Source organism: Stegodyphus dumicola, chromosome 5, assembly GCF_044657685.1.
Source record: "Stegodyphus dumicola isolate Sdum_Otavi_A_Nest chromosome 5, ASM4465768v1".
Lineage (NCBI taxonomy): Eukaryota > Metazoa > Arthropoda > Arachnida > Araneae > Eresidae > Stegodyphus > Stegodyphus dumicola.
This window is the reverse complement of record NC_140772.1, coordinates 178476843-178496583: the sequence shown is the minus strand read 5'-3', so window position 1 is coordinate 178496583 and position 19741 is coordinate 178476843. Positions and strand designations below refer to the sequence as shown.

The 19741-nt window shown below is 29.8% G+C and overlaps 1 protein-coding gene across 2 annotated transcripts in view; it reads right to left on the bottom strand.

Moving 5' to 3' along the window:
- Positions 1-19197, bottom strand: part of ND-75 (NADH dehydrogenase (ubiquinone) 75 kDa subunit) — an 82387-nt gene extending 63190 nt beyond the window's left edge. Inside the window, exons 1-4 of one of the 2 annotated variants that reach the window (XM_085817431.1) lie at positions 19112-19197; positions 15875-15943; positions 14449-14546; positions 2740-2847 (exon numbers count right to left, since the gene is read on the bottom strand). In XM_085817431.1, the coding sequence (XP_085673557.1) occupies positions 2740-2847; positions 14449-14546; positions 15875-15938 (270 nt within the window). In that variant the 5' untranslated portion in view covers positions 15939-15943; positions 19112-19197. Of the gene's footprint in view, positions 1-2739; positions 2848-14448; positions 14547-15874; positions 15947-19111 lie in introns of both variants that reach the window. The other variant, XM_085817430.1, reaches the window with a different exon arrangement.
- Positions 19198-19741: the final 544 nt, after the last annotated feature.

The window sequence follows — 19741 nt, the reverse complement described above, 5'->3', positions numbered from 1 at the left end:
TATTTTGACTTGATGAATTCTTCAGTGAATTTTCATGGTTTCATAGAATATATTTTGAAGACTATACCCTAAACCAAAGCTTTCACTGAGAAATAAAGAGCTTAATCATCAACAGTCTTCTAAAAGATAAAAGTATTTAACAAGCAAATTAAACCAAAACTTAAAATTCTTCATTAAATGTTCTTAAGAACTGGAGAAGTCCTTATGAAAATATGCATAAGTCTTTAGTCTTAAACACACTTTTAATGATCAACTGTAATAAATATTTACAAATTTTTGCATATATAATTTATAAGTGAGAACATATTAAACTATATGTTTAAAGAATATCATATGAAGATAAATGTACAAAGATGATAATCTCTAGAAGTTAAATAAGATATGAATTAAAAAATAATGATGTGAAAACTAACACAAATTATACATAAAAACATGCTTGAGCCTCATCTCTTTTATTCCAAAATAATACTTTGACTTTCACATGATGTACAGAGTGTTTCAAATTGAAATACACTTAAATCAGTACCTTCTACTGGAGAACTCCTGGTCTAAATTTTAGCAAAATGTGCGTACATTTTAGAAATTTGGGGGAGGGGAGATTTTTGTAGTTAAAAAGAGTTAAAAAAATTGCTAATGAGATAAAAATTTCACTGTGTAAACAACAGTTATTTATATTAGAGCAGAATTTTGATAATCTATAACCACTTAATCTGCATTCAATTTTAAACATCAGCATACAAATTTTCAATTTTCATAAAATTCAGCATGACAGATTTAATGGCAATTATTTCTTATTTATATATGAAAATGGATGTTTTAATAATAATACAGTTGCATTTATAATAACTTTGGACTCAAAAGTTGAATTTAATCTATCACTGATGTAATTTAGCATTTTTAGCACTCATGTCTGCACTCTTTTTCTAATAAATGTGGATTCAATCTCAGCCATTTTTTGCTTTAGATAAGACTCTACTTTTAGATGCATGCTCTATTGTTTCTTAAAATAAATTTGAATTCATGTGATCAGTTTGAGAATTAATATTGTATGTGTCAAACATTTATTTGTCCACAACTTTTCAGTCATTGGATTCAAATTTAAATGCACTTCAAATCTGGTTTATTTGAATTCCACACAAATAATGCTGCAAAGATGGATAAATACTTGAAATTAGCATTTATTAAAACTTTTCTTGCTTCAAAAATGAAAAAAAGTGGCATAAAAACAAAAAGAGAAATTTTCTTTTAACAGGTTTCAGTTCTAGTACTTAATATTAGTCCAACTGTTTCATTTATTTGATTAGGGCAAAGCACCATCGGTCTATGTGCCTTTCTGGTGGACTTTCCGAGGGGAACTGACTAAACAATTTTTTTACATAAAATGCTTCAATATGTTTTTACTGTATAAGAAAATTGTCTTACCTATCCACTACTGTAATTTAAAACAATACTGGAGAGGTTTCTTACCTCTCTACTATTGTTTAAAATGTAGATACAAAGATATTATTTTTCTTACATGTACATTTTAAAAACACAATAGTTTTATGTTAAATGAATTTTGATTAAATATATCTCAAAGTTTATATCAATGTATCTCAAGGTTTTATATCAAGGTCAAATATATCTCAAGGTGTATTTTAATTAGCTGTCCATACACAAATAATCCAGATTTAATGTTAAAAAAAGCAAGGGCAAAATGTTAACAAAACTCAGACATGAAATGTAATTCACAAAATCCTGGTTCCTAAGATATGCAGATTATAAGAATTCTAATAAGCAAAAAAAACACACAATGTATTTTAGAAAATTTTCAAGAGGATTGAAGGCACAAACTAAAATCTACTCATTAATATTTTTAAATGCTATTAATCAGTGTTGATGTTACATAATTATGTCCTTAAAGTCTGGCAGATGATAACTTTATGCAGATTTTGCTCTTTTTTGTATTAAATGCTGCCTCAGAATCTGCTGGTCAGGATCCAAAGAGGGAAGAGACAACATCTTGCATGTCTTGTGAAGAATAAAAACTTTACCAAAGTTCTAGGATAACAAAATTCTGCAATATTTTTTATGACAATTTCAGTTGTATTCAGTAATATTTTTTATGACAGTAATAGTTGTATTCATCATGTAAGTCATCTTAGATACACAAGAATTCCCTTTCCACACTGCTGGTAGATGGGAGACAGACCATTTAGGAATTTGGCATAAAACGTTTGGAGACAATAGAAAAAATACTTGAAATTAATTAAAATTCTCTGTGTCAGTCCTTCCTTTTATTCTTACAAATATTTAGAGATTTATGAAAAATGCAAATTCTACTTTCATTAAAGACAGTGCCATTTTGATGCCTATCAACAAACAAAGTCCCTACTCCTTTTTTTAATCATAGAAATTTCTTCCGCCCTGCCTGAAAATATGAAAACATCAAATTTTATGATACTTGACCCAGTGGTTTTTCACCAGATAGTTCTATATAAAGGTAGTTCAACTTCAGATGTCTTGCATAACAACTTCAGTTGGAAATGTCAAATAAAACACTATACAATGCGTAATGAACTAATGGTGAAATCAATGAAACTGCAGACAGTACAAATATTTCATATACAATTTTAAATGGGATAATTTTTATACTGTACTTCTTTGTTCATGTATTATTTTTGAGGAATATATCTGCAGTTTGAAAGCCAGAAAAAGATTTTATATTAATGGCAATGTTTAATAATAAAGTATAGAAACCTTTGGAGATTTTTCAACTTCTACTAAACACATCCTGCAGTTTCCAGCAATAGAGAGTCGTTCATGATAGCAAAATCTAGGAATTTCAACACCAACCATTGCAGCTGCCTGTAACCAAAATTTTAAAAAAAAAAAAAAAAAAAAAAAAAAATTAATGAAGAAAATTACTACATCATTTTAATGGGATACGAAAAGCATAATTTATGTCATTTCAAAAAAGGATGATTCACATACTCTTCAGTATAAAGTTAAAAAAAGAATACTTTAACTTTTTAAGAACTATTTCAAGGATTAAATTCAAACAAGTTTGAATTACAAATATTAGTCCAACTGTTTCATTTATTTGATTAGGGCAAAGCACTATCGGTCTATGTGCCTTTCTGGCGGACTTTCCGAGGGGAACTGACTAAACAATTTTTTTACATAAAATGCTTCAATATGTTTTTACTGTATAAGAAAATTGTCTTACCTATCCACTACTGTAATTTAAAACAATACTGAAGAGGTTTCTTACCTCTCTACTATTGTTTAAAATGTAGATACAAAGATATTATTTTTCTTACATGTACATTTTAAAAACACAATAGTTTTATGTTAAATGAATTATGTTTTATGTTAAATGAATTATTTAAAAATTATTACACATACTTTTAAATATCATTACACTGGACTTTAAATTTATTAAATAATGTAGTTCCAAATTTAATAGACTCTTCTGTCCTTTATCAACATTCAATATACATTCTTGTTTCCATCTGAAGTAAATATTTTTTATGCTTTTTTTTTAAATTACTCTTTCTCTTATGAATGCTAAATCTTAAATTTATGAACACACATAAATTTACAGAGTATACAAATTTCCCTTCATGATTTTTACTTAAGCCTTCTTGATAACATTAAAATCAGGTCACATTTTAAAATTAATTACAATGACAACACTATTTTTTCCATATAATATTTTATATACATATTAAAGCAGTAATGTTAAAAAAAAAAAAAAAAAAAAAAAAAAAAAAAAAAAAAAAAAAAGACATTACTAAGACGAAAGTTTTCTGGCTTTCCTTAAGAGGTTAGTAAATAAATAAATTAATATAATTTGAGATAGATTTTTTTCCTTTATGTTACTCAGTAATAGTCTTTTCAGATTTCATGCATATTTTTGCACATAGAAATTAAGAACTTTTATAGACTTTTAAAGCACTATTAATGAAAAAAAAATTAAGGTCCTATCAGCAAATGGGAAACAAATAAATAAAAGCAAATATCTACACTCAAAATTCACTTTTGTATAATACTATTAAGAATAAAAGAGATCAATCTGCAGGATGCATTATTGTTAAACATAATCTAATATTTAAAAAGTTATAAGACTTTGAAAATAAAACCAAATTTGTAAAATTTACCAATAATTAGCATTAAATTACAAAACTTTTTGAAACATTTATATTTCACATTTACAGTAATCCTAAATATTTTAAAGACGATTGATGTCATTTTATTCAAATTTTACTAACAATTATCTTTATATTGATTCTTTCTTTTAAATTTCATTTCATCATTTACTTATTCAGCCCAGAGGTTTAAGTAGATTTTATGCCAAGCTCTATAGGTTACAATAAGAAGTAAAATCATAAATAGCAAACTCTGTAACAGAAACTTGGCTGTTATTACCACTCCTGCTTGTCTAGAGAGAGACAGGGCAATAGCTGCTGACAATGTTGGCATGTTAAGTAAGTGGTGTAAGTTAGTTACGCTTGGTCCGTCTGAGCCAGTTAGTACCACAGCTTCATGCAGAGTTGCTGGAGTTTTATTTAACATACTATAAAGTTCAAATAAATTATTAAAGCACTAGAGATGAGAGGTCTTTTGCATCATTTTAAGTCTCATTATCTGTAAGGAATAAAGTTTTATGTTGTTCTTTCAAATTTTGTGTTTTATCTTGCATTACAGCAAGGATTCGATTGGATTGGATTATTTAATTACGGCAAAGCACACGAGGGCTATCTGCCTAAAGGGAGGGATGCCTTCGTGGAGGACTTTCTAAGGAAAACTGGCTCGTACACACGTTACACATTGGGAAAACCACGAAAACGCCCATGCAGCCAGCCCGTTTACGGGATTTGAACCTCGGACCGAACTACCAGTGTTCAGCGTGTTTACCGCTCGGCCGCTGGTGGGCCCCATTACAGCAAGGATCAAAGGAAGGTGATAACTTGTCTTTAAACATAGAGATAACTGCTATGGATGAACAGTTAGTAAGAAATAATTAAATTAGGCCATTACATACCCTTAGTTATTTTAGATTTACATTATTACCATTAAATTTTTTTACTTAAAAAAAAAAATTAAAAAAGCACTATTAAAATCACAATCAAGAACATTTTACAGTGTAAGATAATAGATATAATTTATGATATTAATTCGAAAACAATATTAGGAAAATTATACCATTAAAAGTTACAAAACATATATGCTTTGTAGCAACAACACACAACAAAATATTTTTGTCTTTTTAATTTGAAAATTTCCTAGATAGCTAATTTGTATCTTTTTCCTTCTCTTGAGCATCTTTTATAAATTCATTTGCTTCAATAAACAAATCATTGTTCGCATTAGTCTCTGCTTTAACTCCTAATTTGTTAAGGCTTCAACAATATACCTTAGAAGAACAATTTTCTTTCTCTTTATGTAACCAATTTCTTCTTTAATAAGTTTCCTCTTAATTTTAGACTTTTCATATATAACTAAAGATTTCTGTTACTCTAAAAAACTGCATGCATTTAAAATATATAGAGAAAAATACTAATTTTATTTCTTTAATAATATATGTAGCGAAAATAACTGTGAAATGACATACAAGTTAATGCCTGTGCCAGAGCTGTTGTGGCAAAATTTTTAGAATTTAGTGAAGCATCGAGCAGCAAAATTTAGGGATGGTAAAATTTTTAGACTTTAAGACAGGTACTGGGAAGCAGAAGTTATGACCCACCGAGATTGCACCAAGTGCCAAACTACCTAGAGCCAATCCTGTGTATCGTGTACTGAGACCTATACGATGAATCTATTAAACTGTCAGTTTTCAATTTCTTCATTATTAGAATAATTCTTTTCTATGCATACATGTCCATGTGACAAGATTACAACCATTTTTGCAATTTCCCATGCTTATATCTAGTCTAAAAGTGAGAAAATAAAGAAAAGATACACAGGTTAAGATAAAGACTTCTAGGATCAAAGTAGGATATTAAAATAATTTTGTTTTCCCTGTTCTTCCAAAAATTCTGCAAAAAAAATAAGATATTCATCAAAATCTTCCAGTAAAACATGTCCACTGCACCATAAAGACATTTTTCATTTTGTCATTTTTTCTGGAATCTTTTGAAATCATGTTTATAAATCTTGCTTCCAATTCTGTCTAAATCATCCAGGGTGCAAGGTCTAAAATCCAAAGAGAAATTTTCCCTACCAACTCTGTAAGAGTAAAAAGCTAGTTTTAGGGGTGGAGAGTCAGAAAAGAAAAGTGTACAATGAATTTTACAGAGAGAACTGATACAATTAATTGGGTAAATAAAAAAAAAAAAAAAAAATAATAATAATAATCTTATCATGAAAAAATATAAAAGAAGGCAAATGATATTAATTAAAAAATAATTACAATAGCTTTTTTGCTTTCATTAAGAAATGCTTCAGAAACTGTGCTTTACAGTATTTATCATCTTGTTTATTTTTCAGCATCAAAATATTCCTAAGGCACCAAAATAAAAATTAACATCATGTTAAAACGTGAAGGGACAAAATAAAAATGTTTTTTATTTTACTATTTCTTAAATGAAATTTAAAAATAGTAAAAATTTCTTAAATGAAATTTAAAAATAGTATCATTATTTTAATGCTACTTATAATGTAAACGGTTGGGGGCAAAAAAATTAAAAAATTTGCAAATCTTTGAATCAAAAGTTCTGTATACAAACTGGTCTTAAAATTGATAAATGTTGATAAGCCGCTATATTTAATGTTGCATAACAAAAGAATTCATATCTCAAAAAGGGAAAAGTTGTTTTTGATGTAATATTTTATGAACTCTTCAGTTGCAAAAAATAAATAATTTCAAAATGTTTATATTTCAATCAAGGTAAGGCCTCGTGCCTAATAACGTATCATTTATATTAGAAGTAGAATGAATTCAAACAAGAACCCAACAAATACATATTTGTTAATGAACTTTCAAAAATTATTCCTCCAAAATGTTAATTCACACTCAAAATGGCAGTCATAAAAAATTGATAGAAATGTCAAATGAGTAAAATTAAGGGACCTTTGCCCAATTTTAGCTAAAATTAAAGAGCTTTAAGGATCAAAAATCACTTTTGTAAAACCTAAGGACTCTTGAGGACTTTTAGGAACCATACAAACCCTCTTTTATGTGATTTACTGTTATGTGACTTTTTTTCTTTTTTTTTTTTTTTTTTTTCCAATTTATAAATCTTGTTGCATTTTCTCTGCTGAATACATTTTAATTTATAGTTTAAAAGGTTAAAAAACTTTCACATGTAGCTTCACTACATTATGATCAAAATCTAACAGTCACAGAAAAAAATTCATTGGATTGAAAATTTTTATTATTTTTAACTTATGCAAATAATATAACAGATTGGCTATAAGCTAATACTGAAGTCTACTATTGTTTTTTAGACCAAGAATTCTGTAAAATTTTGTGAATACGACCTTTTTAAAAAAAATTATATTCATCAAAATTTTTCATTACATTCTGTACATGAATGCTTGTCTAACTTTTTACCATGAAAAACTTTTTTCTAAGCTGATATTTCATTTTGGCGTTAAATGAGTGTCAGTAGCAAAAGTGTCAAATGTAATAGCCTGTTTACATCATGTCATGAATAAGTGAATAGTTCTGGAATATTTAATCTACACAATGCCAAGATTGTATGTAATTTTTAATTATTGCAATTCTCTGATTATTTTTAAGCAAAAATATTTGCTGTAGATATGTGCCATTGAGCACATTTTGTAATATTGCACATTACATTATATGAAACATTACTATTATTACAAATTTATTTATTTTTCATAAAGCTTTACATATTATTAGGGTTGTTGTTATCTAATTACATTATATGAAACATTACTATAATTACAAATTAATTTATTTTTCATAAACTTTTATGTATTATTAAGGTTGCTGTTAATCTAGTTAGATTTCATGGCAATGTTTATGTTGGGTGCTATGTGGTATCATCTTAACAGAGAAATACCTCTAATTTTCTTTGCATACAAATTTAAACTCTTCACTCTTTAATTTTTGTGCAACCCTTGAATTTTTAGGAAACATGATCACAAATTTTAAATATATCTCATACAATTTTTACTGTATAAGAATAAAACTTCTTTACTTTTATTTCTTAGAATAACTATAAACCTTAGATACATATACAGACAGCTATATACATATATACATATTAGATATTAGATACATATACAGATAGCTAGAGATATAGATATACAGACAGAAAACTACACTGACGAATTAAAATATTATGACCATCCCCACATTTTTCAATGACCTCAATTGGATGTCATGGAGTGCATGTGATTAAGTGGGAATGGTAAGTGGGTGGAACTGCTGCTGCAGAAGTTAAGGAATCATTTTTGCACTTTTACGAGTGATGAAAATGGGTGCAGAATTTGATAGAGGGCAGATTGTAATTGGTTGAAAGACTCAGAATGAGTATCTCTGAATCTGCAGGGCTGGTAATATTTATGAAAAGTGATTAAATGACAGTGAAATCAGCAGTACATGCCATGGTGTTGGACGTCCATGCATCATCAAAGAAAAAGGGCAATAGAAACTCAATCACTTGGTACAGCAAAATCGGCACCAGTGTCTCAGCTAACAGCCCAAAACAATATAGGTCCAAGTGCAAATATTTTGGAACACACAGTTCAGCAGACACTTTCGGATATGGGACTGTGAAGCAGATGCCACAATCGTTTGCCTCTGTTGACCAAGCATCATTGTCAACTATGCCTACATTGGGCCTAAAAACCTGGAGACTGGACCAAGGACAAAATGGAAGACAGTTCTCTGCTCAGATGATTCACAATTTCTCATTCATCACGTCGATGCTCGTGTCAGGATACACAGTCTTCCAGGCAAACAGTTGCTCTTCCCATGTACAGTAGGTCGGTCATACACAGGCTGGTGGTGGTGGTATGTTTTAAGGGATATTATTATGGGCAGCTCTGGGGCCCTTGGCTGTGGTAGAATAGACCATGAAAGTTGCAGACTATCTGAACATAACTGATAATCAGTTGCACCCTTACACATGGTGTTTGTCATCCCAACTGAAAATGGAATCTTCGAACAGGACAATCCCCCCCCCATGTCATAAGACTCAAGTTGTATGAGTGGTTCAAGGAACATAAGGATGTATTCCAATTACTGTCCTGGTCATCTAACTTGCCAGACCTTAAACCAATAGAGCACATTTGGGATGTCACATAGGTCATGGAGAGACAGCTCAGAGCTCAAACACCACCATGTCTGAATACCTCAATTTTGCATGACCCCTGCTGAGATATTTGGTACAACCTGGCTCCAGTCATTTACCAACAACCTGTAGCAGCCATGCCAAGGTCAGCTGCAGCTGTTTTGCAGGCCATAAGTCCTGCAAAATATTATTGAGTAGGTGGTCATAATGATAAAGTGAAGTTTATAATATGTAGGGATTTATATTTATTTTAACTAATAATTTAAAGTTTTATTTGAAACTTTCCTATAAGCCTTCATTTCCCTAATTGTCAGTGCCAGAATAGTTAAATGTTGTAGTGCGCGTGAACGAATGTAAATTTTCTATTTTGAAGGAAGTAGTTAAAAGCCGAGTTTCGGTAACAGAAAGAGAAAGTTAAGCTCTAGCTGCCGTCTCTGCTATAGGTACGTTTGCTTATTGCTGGTTCAAGTGACTTAAATGCATTGCTTTTCTGCCACTAGTTTAGAAGGGGGTTGAAATTACGGGATCTTGCTGAGCCCTGTAAGGTAGTTTTATTACTTGTTAATATATCAACTTTTAGTGTTAATTATCTGACTTTCAGTTACTGCCCAAGTAGAGGCAAAGTTTGTTAGTGTCGAGTTGATGCATTGTAAATTTTAAAGCGTTAATAAAGGGTATGTGAACCCTTCTCCTGTGTAGTTTGCTGCTACTCCAGTATACAGATAGAAGTTAAACCACCTAGACTCTACAAATATATGTTATGGAAGATATCTTGATAAAGGAATTTCTACAATAAAACCACTTGTGTATTACATTATATATGCAAAATTCCAGTGGTCTTCTAATAAAGAGAGATTTAATTTATTCATGAAAATGGCCTTTACAAAGGCATATTTTGCAAGTCTCTTATATGTTCTCTGAAATAAATTGTTTGGTGATTTTTATTTCTTTGCAGCCAGTATAAATTACAAGCTGTTTTGTGGTTCTTAATTTCTTTTATTTAAAAAAGACTGAAGAATGTGGAAATAAGCTAAAATGTGTTTTTTTTTTTTTTTTTTTTTTTTTCGAAGTATGAAATTTTGCTGATTTTTTATGGGTTCTACATCAAAATCATAACAATCATTCCTTTTAAAATAGGATAATTTTAGTTTTTGAAATTATAGAAACATTATTCACAGTAATGTCTGAAAAAGAAACTAAAAGGCACAGCCATCATTTTCAAACTTTTCCTCGCAGGTGGTTCTAAATTAATGGATCTGGTGTACAAAGAATTATGCAAATAAATGCAGGCAAGATACTTAAATTTTCTTAGCTCATTTACTTCTGTTTACATCATCTCATTGGTACACTGGTTGTAAAAAAGAAAATCTGCTTTTCATTTTTTTTTTAAACATGCACAATAAATTTGAGAATTTTTGCCTTAAAAAAGTTTGACTTTTATACAGAAATCTAAACTTACTAAACTCTTTTTCTCTTTAATTTGGCAAGTTTTATTTGCAGTATAACAGTTCCCCAAAGGAGAAAAAAAAAAAAAAAAAAAAAAAAAAAAACCTATCATCGGTATGATGCAAGTAGGAAATGGTTAAGTCAGAATTCATATCATTCATCAAAGGTTTTTTTTTTCAAATGTGTAACAAGCACATTACATCCTACTCCTTTGCTTCTCCTTATGGTTTAGTCTTGGTTTTTTGTTATAGCCTTCGAATTAACAAAGTAGGCCACCTGTGATGAGTGTGACATCCCAAAGACTGTACTTACAAGGTTCAAAAAGTTACAAAACTATCAGAAAGAGTATACCAAAAAGATTTCAGAATGACGTATAATGCAATGATGCATGGTAATTCATGTTAACATTTTTGGTAAGATTTTTCTCATTTGCTATACATGTAAATTGCAAGTAATCTTATTACCATATTATCTAAATGCTTAGTGCATATATTCTGTGATTTTTTTTAAATTGAGCAATTGCATTTACTCGGAAAAAATTTGGCAGAACCCATTAAATGTTGAAACAGGTTTATAGTGGTAGTTTTAAATTATACTACACTGCTATGGATGGCTTACATGATTCAAAGATAGCAGACAATAAACTGATTTTTGTTTGAGCTGCCCAATGATCTCAACTGAACAAAACCCATTAAATCATGTCATCACATTTTAATTGAGAAATTGGAAATGCACTGAATTGCTTCAAAATTTATTCCACATCTCCTGATTCAGGATCATACAGAATCACACTACGATTTTCCAGAAAGTTATGAAGCTTACAAAGAAGACAAGGAAAATAATGCAACAACCAGGAAATCACAAAAAAATTTAAGTGAAACAGAGGTCCAATGTGTCTCAAGGACAGTTGACTGACACTAAGAATAAAAAAAAAAGAGATAAAAGAAGATACCCCTGACGTTTCTGTGGAAGAAGACTCTTTATTCAAATAATAACATATCTTCCCCCTTCCTTTCTACTTATCTCACCCAAAATTAAATTAAATTTTTTACTATTTTATGTGTTTAATATCTTATTTATTTATTTGTCTTAGATTGTGTGATTTCCAATCTCAGCGAGCAAGGTGACCATAACAGAATGCAAGCCCTGCTAGGCTTAAGGTTAAATTCTTACATTATAAACTATACTGCCTGCTGTTGAATTTGCATAAACTACTGGGCTGACTGACGTAATTCAAATTGCATTTTTCATATAAAATTGGACTTTTTCTGAAATGGCATGCCTTTTTTGTTGTTGTTGTTGTTGTTATTGTTGTTGTTATATTTCAATTCTACAACTCTAATTATGCCTAAAAACCAAACTGTGTGAAATTTAATCAGTTATTTCAAAATTTACCTTGGTGCACTTTTTTAACTTTGCACCAAGAATAAGTAATTCACTTGGTCAGCTTCTCACTTTTTGGCAACCTATTTCAATTTCCCTTTTATTCTGAAGGATGGTGTGAAGTATTGTTTTTTCTTCATATATTTTTTAATCACACTTGTTATTTTTAGACTTTTTTTTTTCCTTTTTAGAATTTTATTTTAATTATTTGAATAGCATGATTGAGTTATAGTTCTTCAAATAGTTACTTTAAAGATTTCTTTTATTCATTCACACTGTGTACTTTAAACATACAATGCTTTTTTTTATTATTATTTAATTTTATTTATTTGAATAGCATTTTTTTTTCAAAAGAATACTTTGTCACCCAGCATTTGCTATGATGCCTTTGATAACTGCATTCTGTATTAAAAGAGAAAATACTGTAAAGCATGGTTAATACATTTTTCAGTAGACCATTAAGAAAAGATGAGAAAGTTATATTCCTATTTTCCATTATTTTCCCCATATTCAACATGAATATCAGCCATTTTTTCCTTAAAATGAAAAGAAAAAAAAAGGGGGGAAAATTGCCTAAAAGGAATTCCATGGAGGCATTCTTTCTCTCAGGGAAATAGTCTCCATGTGCTTTGCCATATTTAAATAACCAACCAACTTAACTTATGCATGATTTCTATATGCAAATTTCTAAACTAAAAAAACCAGAAACTCACCAAAGCTTTGCATAATAATTAGACTTCAGGTCTTGAAAATCACAATTAAGACTTTTAAAAATGTGTTTATTTTAAATCCTATATTTACATAAAAACATATTTTGCTTTTAATAAAAGAAGGTCTTTGATGGTAATTAGAGGTCCAAGAAATTTACTGTGCAGTAAAGGCCACAAACTATCTTATAAATAACAGTTTCAAAAATAAAACAACAGAAAAATCTTATAAATAACAGGATATAAAACAGCTTCAAAATCATTTTTATTTGTTGCCTTTTCAACACACAGAAAAGAAAATAAAAAGCATAAAAAGCATTTCTGTAGTAGAAACAGGGCTGGCAACAGAACTAGTGCAACTTGTGCATCTGCACTAGGCAGCACTTTAGGGTTATTAAAGCTTTAGAAGTTAAGGAAGCACTGAGGATAAACATTTAGCTTTTTCAAAATTTTTAGTATTTATGAGAGGCACTGACAGCAGAATTTAATACTCACAGACTGCAACAAGCAGCAAAATGATTAATGCCAACCCTGAGTAGAAGACAGCATGTTTTATTTCTATACATTGTTTGACAAATGCATATATGATGTATAATTTTGAAATCAGCAAAAGAATTTCACAGCATATAAAAATATAAAACTAAGTAAAATAGCAGATAATAAAATAGTGAACATAAAAATTTACTCTTATGAAGCAAAATAAAGGCTAACTTTTGATTAATGTTTTTAATAAATTTAAAAAATAGCTTCTCCTGTTTTATTAAGAAATATTTATTACGCATTATTAATACAAACGAAAATAAATAAATTCTGCATGAGAATTCCTTGAGTAAAAGATTATCTGAAAATTGAAGGTTCAAAATAACTTAAATTCATTAAAGATAATGATAAAATGTGTAAACCACATTTGGTGTTATTATTGCTCACAACACATAAGCCAAATTTCTAAATGCCCCAATACTCATGTATATCTTGGGAAATATTGAATAAAAAAACTCTTTGAGAATATTTTTGCAGGTATGCCTAACAATACATCCACTTTAAGATGATGGAAGCATTTTATACATTATAATTCAAAATAATTAAAATGTTTTTGAAAAATTTATAAAATTTACTTAAAAACACAAATTTAAAAAATAAATCTTTAAAAATAAGCAAATTTCATTTGGTTTGAAGATAAGTTTTAAATTCTGGAAGAAGGAATCAAATAAGGTTAATAAAAAATAGATATTAATAAATATGTACCAAATTTTAATACTGGGGAGCTAAAAGTTTCAGACCTAATTTTTAAATAAAAAAAAATTGGAAATTTGGCATAATTTGAGAAGTACAATATGAAAAAAAATCAATATGACATTTAATGCTCTCTCTCTCTCTATATATATATATACTAAACATCACACTCTCAAGGAAAAATGCAAGTTGAATTTTGTCTATCAGCCCACTAGTAAGACATATAGGAAACTGTCACTTCCCCCCCCCTACTCGGTGTACATGCATGTTTCATAAGAATGAAATTCAGTTCTTATTAAAAAATAAGTTATTTTAAGTAACATTATGTTAGAGCTCAGTAAAAAATTTTAAATAGATGCAGCTAAACATACAAAAAATACAATCCAGACAATATGATTAAAAAAATGCATATATAAACTCTGCAAAATTACTTGTAAAACAGTGGTGCCTGGATCCACCAAAACTAGCTTGTCATCAATGAAAACTTCTAATTTTTTTGGTTTTGCTTGAACAGTAGTAACATTTTTTGCTAAAAATAAACATTAAATTTATATTAAAAATATGGAAATAATTTTATCAATACATATTATCACACCTATTAGCTCAAAAATTTTTCTAGGATACATATAAATTATAAAAGTAGTTTATTACGATGGATTTTTAAATAGATTATGCATATGGGATATCATGGTTCTTATACATTAAAAGTAAATTTTTATAGTAATTTCCTTCTTATAGCTATGAATTTAAAAAAAAAAAAAAAAAAAAAAAAAGCATGCTTCTATTACCATACAACTTTTTAATTTCCACAGTTTTAAATATCCAGTTTTAAGTATCCTAGAAAAATTTCTGTGCATGTTTTAAAAAATACATATGCATACATCAATAATGGAATAAAAACTTTATTACACAAAACACACACACACACACATATATATATATAGTATATACATGAATACATTCATACATATATAAAATTACAACTCACTTAGAAATGTTAGACTTTTTAATATGTCCACACACTTCCTGAAAAAGATTTGCTTTACACAAATGGTAGATTGAATTATACTTATGTATTAGTGAAACCACCTTGGCAGATTGTCAAATTTTATACAAGAAAAATAATTACAACTGATAACTATAAACAATTATTTATTACATACATGCAAATTACTATTATTAGAGACCTTTATGCTTTAACTGAGTACTTATCCCCCTCCCAATAAATCAATAAAACTACTTACAAACAGGCTTTCTTTTCTTTGGCATTAATGGAAATTTCTCAGTCATTTTACAAAAAGATAAAAGTGTCATTTTACAAAAAACTGTCCCTTTAATGATTTTGCAAAAACATATTGCACTCCTGCAGAAATTTTAATCTAGTTCCCTCCAATGCAGGCAATTTTCACAAGCATGTGTTTTAAATTGAATTTAAGAAAAAAATATCATGATTTATCTAAAAAAAATGCCTTTGGAATACAACAAAAAGAATGCATATAAAAATGACGATGCTCATTGATAAAACTGAAAAACTGTCATATGCAAAATTGCCTGAAGAACTGTTATGCATGAGATTGCCATAGTTTGATGCATTTTGAAACTTTATAAATTTCTATTAAAGTAGTTGTGCTAATTTATACGTACTGACTGAATATCATTTAACAATGCATGTGATACATTATGGAAACATGCTTTATTATTAAATGTACAAATTAGAGATTTGTGAATTAATTTTAACAGGCAAATTATTTTCAATTGGTCATCATAAAGTAAAATAAATAAATAAATGATATAAAATAACATAATTATTTTTCATTAAAAAGTAAAGAAGGAAAACTATTAATATACATTTCTTACATTTCTGAATAAGCCAAGGCAGGAATGTTTTATGAACACCTCGCTTCACAAAAACTCCAGACATAGTTCCTGCTAACAAATGATAAATTTAATTATGCAATTTTTGTTACTTATATATTTTGACAATCATGATCATATAAAGAAATTATCACAATGAAATTTAAATGTTTATAATATTTATGTACTAATATAATTTTTTAGGCACATCAAGAATTAAAAAGTAGTCAATTAGTTTATTCTTTTATCCTCTATCATTTATCAAATAAAAATTAATATCATTAGTTATAATCGCCAGACTTGATAGCACAGTAGGAGACTAAGTTGCATCCTCAACAGAGATAATAAAAAAAATACACGATTTTAAAAAAAAAGTATTTAAATTAATTTTATAGATTTAACTTTTTATTTTTAAAAAATCCAAAACAACATTCAAATAATTCCTTTAAAAAAAAAACATTTGGAAACACAGGAAATCAGCACTTACATTTAAACTAATTTGTATGCACATGAATATGCCATTCAAAGTTCACATTAAACTTAAAAAATTTTATAAAATTAAATTGCTATTTAACATATACAGCTTTAATCTTGTGTTACTGAAGACAGTAACATACATACTTACCTGCCTAAAGGCATCACTAAATTTTAGGCAGATAATTTTTATGCACTTTGTCATATACAAACAAACAAGTAACTTCAGTGGAAAATAAATTGCTGCTGTAAATCTTTTATCCAAACCCACTTTCTTTTCATTGTTTATTTTTACCCCATAAAGATTAATTGTCTAATCTTTGGAATATGGTAACAGGTAGTTTGGCGATATTTTGGTAAGGCGATAAAGGTTACTAGCTAGGACTTTAGCAGTGTACATGAATAAAGTCAAGAGTGTGCACAATGCCATTTTTGTCCAATTCTGGGATGTTTTTTTAAAGTGAAAATAGGTCGACCTGTACATGGATACCATCCGTGTATGAGCAATTCTTAAAAACACGGCAAGCAGTTTGCGATTCTGCACTTTCTCCTCGCACTTAATCTTCGTCATGATTAAGCACTTTTGTTCCATAAAAGTTCTAGCATAAGCGTAATTCGGCTAGCAGATTGTTGGAAAGAAGAAGAAGATTAGGGCATTCCCCGTATCGAGAACTCAATCTCATTCCGGGTCCACTCCCCCTTTGGGCACATCATGGTGGTTCAACCTCCACTATTACCCTCCAGGAGAGCAGCGCACCACCTGGGGACAACCCCAGGCAGCACCGGTCGTCTAATGCTCCTACCAGTCGCTTGGGCGAGCCCGTCGCAGCGGGACGTTACCCAGCGACCCCGGGGGAGACCCCCGGGTTACTAGAACCACGCCGCGCTAGGACGTGCCAGACTCCGGGGCCGGCCAATAAGTGACCTTTCCCAGAGCCTTCAGAACCACCAAGTTCATAAATTTTATACCCCCGTGGCCGAGACTGCCTAGGTACAGATCCTAACCAGTAGCTTCGCAGAGTTCTCTACGTCGACCCGTTGAGTATATATAAAAAAAAGAAAAAAAAAAAATGCCTTTACTTCGTGAAAAACAAAATGCCGTCCAAACAAAAGCTAGCAGGTTGCTGTAGCAGGATTGGTCGCCAAAAAATCGCCAAGTTACCATAATCCAAAGATTAACCGATTAATTTATAGCAATTTTCTGATCGGATAAAAATTATACTTTTACTTGCTCATCACACATTCAGAGATAAAATTTAATAATCTATAGTCGTAACAGAAACTTTCACAGATGTACTAGGCCCGCCAGCAGCCAGGTGATAACACTGGTAGTTCAGCCTGGGTTTAGTTCTTAGTGAATAAGTTGGCTGCATGGTCTTTGTCAGTCAGCGGTGTAGCTAGTTTGGGGCAAGGGAAAACTTCTGTCCCCAGGTGCAGCAACTAGGGGGTGCGATATTGATGTTAAGAAATTTTAGAATTAAATGTTTTCTATTCTAAAGCACACAGAAAGGGGTGCAAAATCTTCAGTTACCCCAGGCACTGAAAACCCTAACTATGCCTCTGTTGTCAGTATAACCAGGACCTCATGTATAACCAGGATATGAGCTGATTTCACTTAGAAAGTGTGTATTGGCATGCTTTGCCATAATCAACTAAACCAAACAAACCGAACCACTGACATACTATAAAATCAAATTTAGTTATACTCATAGACCAAATAATTTATTATAACTTGCTTCACATTTTGTACCACATACATCTGCTTACTACTCATAATCTCAGCACATAAAATCTACTTGAATCTTAAAGTTTAAAAATTTCAGAACACCTTTTGGTAAAAGTTTACAATTGGGTGCCCCTTGTTTATTGGCGATTCTTTTTTGACGCCAAGATCGGCGCCAGGAAGTCACAATTTCAAGACGGCCGCTACACAAAACCAAAATAAGAAGTCGAAAAATTGCACAAGATCTGTGTACAGGTACACATCGATCTGTTTTTACTCGAAAAAACATCCTAGAATTGCACAAACTAGGCATTGCGCACTGCCTTAAATATGTCCATGTACAAATCAATCTATTTTCATTTAAATAAAATCAGGAAGCTAAAACAAAGTTAAAACTACCGTGGTAACCAGAAGTGAGGTTTCATCGCCAAAAATTTTTTTTTAAATGTTGCCAATCGAAGGGGCACCCAATTCTACACTAAAGCCCACCTTTTATTTGTTTATATGTAGCGTTAGCAACTAAATTATTTTGTCACAATTTATTTAGAAATATTTCCGTTTTAATAACAGCTAAGAATAAAATTTGAAATTTTCATATGCAACAAAAATCATACAAATTTTTCATCTAAATTCAGGTTTGACATATAGGATTTCTAAATAAATAAGTAGTAAATATATCAAGTCGTACCTACTCGTTTTTATCAATGACTAACACACGACAACGACAACTATAAACACACACTAATGAGAACACATATAAGCTATGCAGCTTTATATTTAAATCTGCATATCGAATAAATTAAGTGAGACAGATAAAGAGAATTTTTTAATGTATCTATTAATCATTTAACTAAATAAATGAATAATCTGTTGCTTAAACTATATGAGTTTATAATTTCAATATAATTTAAAAGAACTGGGTTTATATATACTTTGCTTAAAAGTAAAATATATACACGGATTTGAGTTAAATTACTGTTATTAAATCTGCTGTTTCACGCAGATGCAAAATCTGCAAACTAATATTTTCATTTTTTAGTTACCTGATTTTATAGCATACGAAACAAAGTCGTTACAATATAGTTATAAATGTTTACTTTCAGCCTTCCAAGGACCCTGCGGGGTATCGTAGTGGTTACAGTTAAATAATTAGGCTGTGCATCTGCTTAAAAAAAAATTTAAGACTTGTTTATTTTTTTTAAATTCTCCACAATCAATCATTTTATTTCTTTTTTAACTTCTTTTTTTTAGTGAAGCCGAATATTATAATTTTAATTTTACAGGAAGTCGAAACCTATCTACTTCGTGGGATAAGACTCCCCCCCAGTCATTTGCGGCTCTAGAAGCCTACAGTAAAAAAAAAAAAAAAAAAAATCAAAACAACATATATTACTTACAGACATTTACAGGTAACTGAGAGCTTGAACGCTGAAAATTTGCGAAATCAGAGTCCATTTTGTTCCTGGAAACGAAGTACAGACGCAGACCTTAATCTATAATAGATAAAGTTATAGATAAATAATTATTCATTAAGGTCTGATGTAAATAAACATAAAATATGTAAGTAAAACATAAAATTCATACAGCAAAACCTGAATGGAATGCCACAAGCTAACCTTTGAGGCTTTGCCAGGTAAACGGTTGCTTGGCGAAATAAGGCTTCAGTCTGAACT